The sequence below is a fragment of the Struthio camelus genome, chromosome 29 (genome assembly GCF_040807025.1).
Source record: "Struthio camelus isolate bStrCam1 chromosome 29, bStrCam1.hap1, whole genome shotgun sequence".
Classification (NCBI taxonomy): domain Eukaryota; kingdom Metazoa; phylum Chordata; class Aves; order Struthioniformes; family Struthionidae; genus Struthio; species Struthio camelus.
The window spans coordinates 2558363-2562367 of NC_090970.1; the positions used below are offsets into that span (position 1 = coordinate 2558363).

At 59.7% G+C, this 4005-nt stretch overlaps 1 protein-coding gene across 1 annotated transcript; it reads left to right on the forward strand.

The window, feature by feature from the left end:
- Nucleotides 1-261: 261 nt before the first annotated feature.
- On the forward strand, nt 262-1197 carry LOC138062793 (olfactory receptor 14A16-like). Its single transcript, XM_068921802.1, has one exon. The coding sequence runs from the start codon at nt 262-264 to the stop codon at nt 1195-1197; it is 936 nt and encodes a 311-aa protein (XP_068777903.1).
- The last annotated feature ends 2808 nt before the right edge of the window (nt 1198-4005 follow it).

The window sequence follows — 4005 nt, forward strand, 5'->3', positions numbered from 1 at the left end:
CATTAGAGCAGGACTGATGCCTCTGGAGCCGTCGGGCAGAGGTCCCTGCTCCTCGTGGCACACTCAGCCAGCACAAAGTGGAGCTCTGGACAGGGAGTGGAACAAAAGTGCTGCTGAGAAGGAGAAAAGCAATGTCTCTGTGTGTGTGTGTTGGTTGGCATATCTGTGTGAGAGGGAAAGAATTTTGTCCAGAGAGGGTCTCTCCTGACTTGTCCATGTCTTTTCCTCTTTGCAAGGTCCCCTTGTCCCAGAGGAAGCAAAATGTCCAACAGCAGCTTCCTCAATGAGTTCCTCCTCCTGACTTTTGCAGATACACGGCAACTGCAGCTCTTGCACTTCTCGCTCTTCCTGGGCATCTACCTGGCTGCCCTCCTGGCCAACGGCCTCATCATCACAGCTGTAGCCTGCGACCACCGCCTCCACACCCCCATGTACTTCTTCCTCCTCAACCTCGCCCTCCTCGACCTGGCCTCCATCTCCACCACTGTCCCCAAATCCATGGCCAATTCCCTGAGGGACACCAGGGCCATTTCCTACGCAGGATGTGCTGCCCAGGTCTTCCTGGTTGCCTTCTTTTTGTCAGCAGAGTATTCTCTCCTCACTGTCATGGCCTATGACCGCTACGTTGCCATCTGCAGACCCCTGCACTATGCTATGCTCATGGACACCAGAGCTTGTGTTAAAATGGCAGCAGCTGCCTGGGCCAGTGGTTTTCTCAATGCTCTCCTGCACACTGCCAACACATTTTCCATTCCTCTCTGCCAAGGCAATGTCCTGGACCAGTTCTTCTGTGAAGTTCCCCGGATCCTCCAGCTCTCCTGCTCACACTCCTACCTCCGGGAAGTGGGGCTTCTTGCGTTTAATGCCTGTTTAATATTTGGGTGTTTCGTTTTCATTGTGCTGTCCTACGTGCAGATCTTCAGAGCTGTGCTGAGGATGCCCTCTGAGCAGGGCCGGCACAAAGCATTCTCCATGTGTCTCCCGCACCTGGCTGTGTTCTCTCTCTTTGTCAGCACCTCATTTTTTGCCTACCTGAAGCCCCCCTCCATCTCCTCCCCAGCTCTGGATCTGGTGGTGGCTGTTGTGTACTCGGTGGTGCCTCCAGCAGTGAACCCTCTCATCTATAGCATGCGGAACAAGGAGCTCAAAGATGCCCTGAGGAAACTGATTCAGCTGGTTCTAGTTCAGCAGCACTAAGCTGCCCATCTCTCCTCACAAGTGGTTTCCAGTTCATCTCAGACAACTCTTGTGCTTTGTGCATTCTCTCTGTGATAATCATGTTTGTACAGAAGTGTTTGAATTCCTTCCACTTCTCCAGCAGCACAAGCCCTGTCTTTTTGATTGAGACACCTGCTGTGAACATGTCTATCACTGTGTCAGAGCTGGCTTAGCTCCAATAAAAGAGAATAAAAGAGAATTTCTTCAGTTCACTCCTTGAAAGTTAGGCTCTCCTTCCAAAGCTGGACTCAATTATGTGCTTGAGGACTTCCACCCTGAAAGACCCTGTTGCTTTTCTGGGGCTTTCCACGGGCTCCAGGCAATGAGCTCTAGGGGTGATGTGTTCGGGAAAGAGGGCTGGATTCAGTGGATTTCCACTGCTCCTGGAGGTGGTGAACGGTCAAGGGGTGTCTCCCATCCGACAGGGCTGGAGACGGATGCATGACCTTCTCAAAGGGAGCGTGGAGCCCCCCAGGAGAGCAAAGGGCATCTTCAAGGGCACTGCGTGCCTCGGGGTGGGCAGTGAATGGAGCTTCACCAAATATAGAGGAGTCACTAAAAGGGAAAGGGCAAACCCAAAGAATGTGCAGGCAAGTGAGAGCTCTGCAATCCCACGAGATGCAGTGGGGACCCAGCAGGCCCCCAGGCACAGGATGGGAGCCTGGAGAGTCCTTCATGTCACCTTCAATGAAAAAACATGGGCCGGAGCTTGGGACGCACCTGAACACAGCCTGAGCCATTGCAAATGCCCTGTGATTGCTCAGAGCATTGTCCATGGCCACAGACCCCTTGGTGGGGGTTGTCAGGTGCAATGATGGCCATCCACCTGGGTCTGCTTCCCACCGTGTCAACCCCAGCCAGTGTGGAGTCACCCCATGGCCCCGTGGCCCCACAGCCCACTCCCTCTGCACAGCAGCACCACCAGCCTGGGGCCCTGCGGGGAACACAGGGGAGGGTCCAGGAACAGCCAGGCAGGCCAGCCTGGACACACGGACATGGGGAAAGGCTCTGCGGGGAGCAGGGAGGTCCCTGGAGAAGAGGAAAGGAGCAATTGTGCACTGGCAAGGAGGAATAGAGGAGGAAGAGCAACGTGTTTCTCTGTGTGTCCAGGAAGGGCAGGGTGCTGTGCCCCTGGGGCAGCAGGAGCGGCCAGAGGAGCCCCAGGGCAGGGGGTCTTGGTGTGTCGTGGAGAGAGGGGCTGGCCTGGGGGGCTGCAGGCAGGCTGGGGGTAGGGGATGTCCTGGACACCAGAAGGAGGGACCCAGAGTGTCCCTGTGGCCTGCCTCCTGGTGCCACTGGGGCCAGTTCCAGCTGGGGGCCTGGTGGGAAGGCTGAGACCCCTCTCTGCCCCATGGAGCTGCTGTGGCCTTGCAAGGGGCTGGGGCTGTGGAGGGAGTGCCCAGAGCTCTGCAGCCCCCTGGGGCGGGCACTGCTGCGGGGCCAGCGCCAGGCTGGGAGGCCCTGGAGGGAGCAGGAGAGAAGAGCCCAGGTTGTTGCCTGCGTTGCCTGCCCACGCTGGGGAAGCTGCCCCAGGGCCATCGTCCCCTGCTGCTGTCCCCATCTGGGCACGTCCCCTCCAGCCCCCTGAGTGCTGGTGCTGCTTCCGGGGCAGAGCTGGAGGATCCTGCGCAGCAGCTCCTCCGGGAGCTGCCCAGGCAAAAGCTGGGCCCAGCCCCAGCCCCAGCCGCAGCGGGGCCCAGGGCAGCTGCCCTCTGCCCACCCACCCTGGCGCTGCCAGCCCCACCGCAGCCCGCTCCTCACAGGCTCCAGCGCAGCCCTGCAGGCAGCTGGAGCTGCCTCGGGCCCCGGGGCCGTCTGGTGGCAGCAGCCTTTGACCTGGCCACAGCAGCAGCGGTGCCGGCAGCAGGGCAGGAGCAGGGGACTTGGGGCGAAGACCCCTGCCCTCGGCTGCACGGCCGGGGCACTGGCCGGGCGATGCCTTTGTGGGCGGCCGGGCTACAGGTTCGGGGTGGACAGCAGCTCAAGGGTGGGAGCGCCGGGATGTGGATGGGCTTCCAGTGCAGCCAGGAGTGTGGGGCAGGCAAGTGGGCAGAGCCAGGCACACACAGGTGCCAAGGCCACGGGTGGAAAGGGCAGTGTGGGGCTGGTGAAGGCCCTCCCTCTTCTTCTCGTCCCCATGGGGAAGAGAGTCCCCAGGCCATGCTGCACTCCACTTGGGCTGATGGGAAAGGGCAGAGGGCAGGGGGGAAGAGGCATTCGGAGCCTCTTGGGGTGCGTGATGGAGTTTTCCAAGCCCAGGGCTGAGCCAGGCACCTTTGGATCTTCCCCATGATGCTCTCCCAGCTGGACTTGTTCTGCCCTGCCCTAGGTGCTCTCATCCCCAGGTCAGCTGTGCTGGAGCAGAGGCTGAGGAGCAAGAATTCATGGACTCACAGAGGAGTTGTGGTGGGAAGGGACCTCTGGAGGTCTCCAGTGCAGCCTCCCACACAAAGCAGGGCTGGTTGGAGCCCTCCACTCTTGTCCGGCCATTGCTGGACTGTGCCTGATCGTAGTTACCATCCCCAAACCTGCTCTGCTCCTCTTGCCCAGGCACTGCAGGACGGCACCTCTCATTGTTGGGGCACTGCCCTGCCGGCCTTGCTGGCACCCTCGGCTCCTGGCTGCCCTTCCCACCCGGAGCAGCCCTACCCTTGCTGCTCCCCACAACATACTCTTTGGAGCAGCAGTCCCATCACCAATGGTGCAGAAGCACTCGAGCTGTGGCACAGGAAATCCTCTTATCTGAAGGGGGAGTGTCAAGAGGATGAGGCCAGTCTCTTCTCCGTG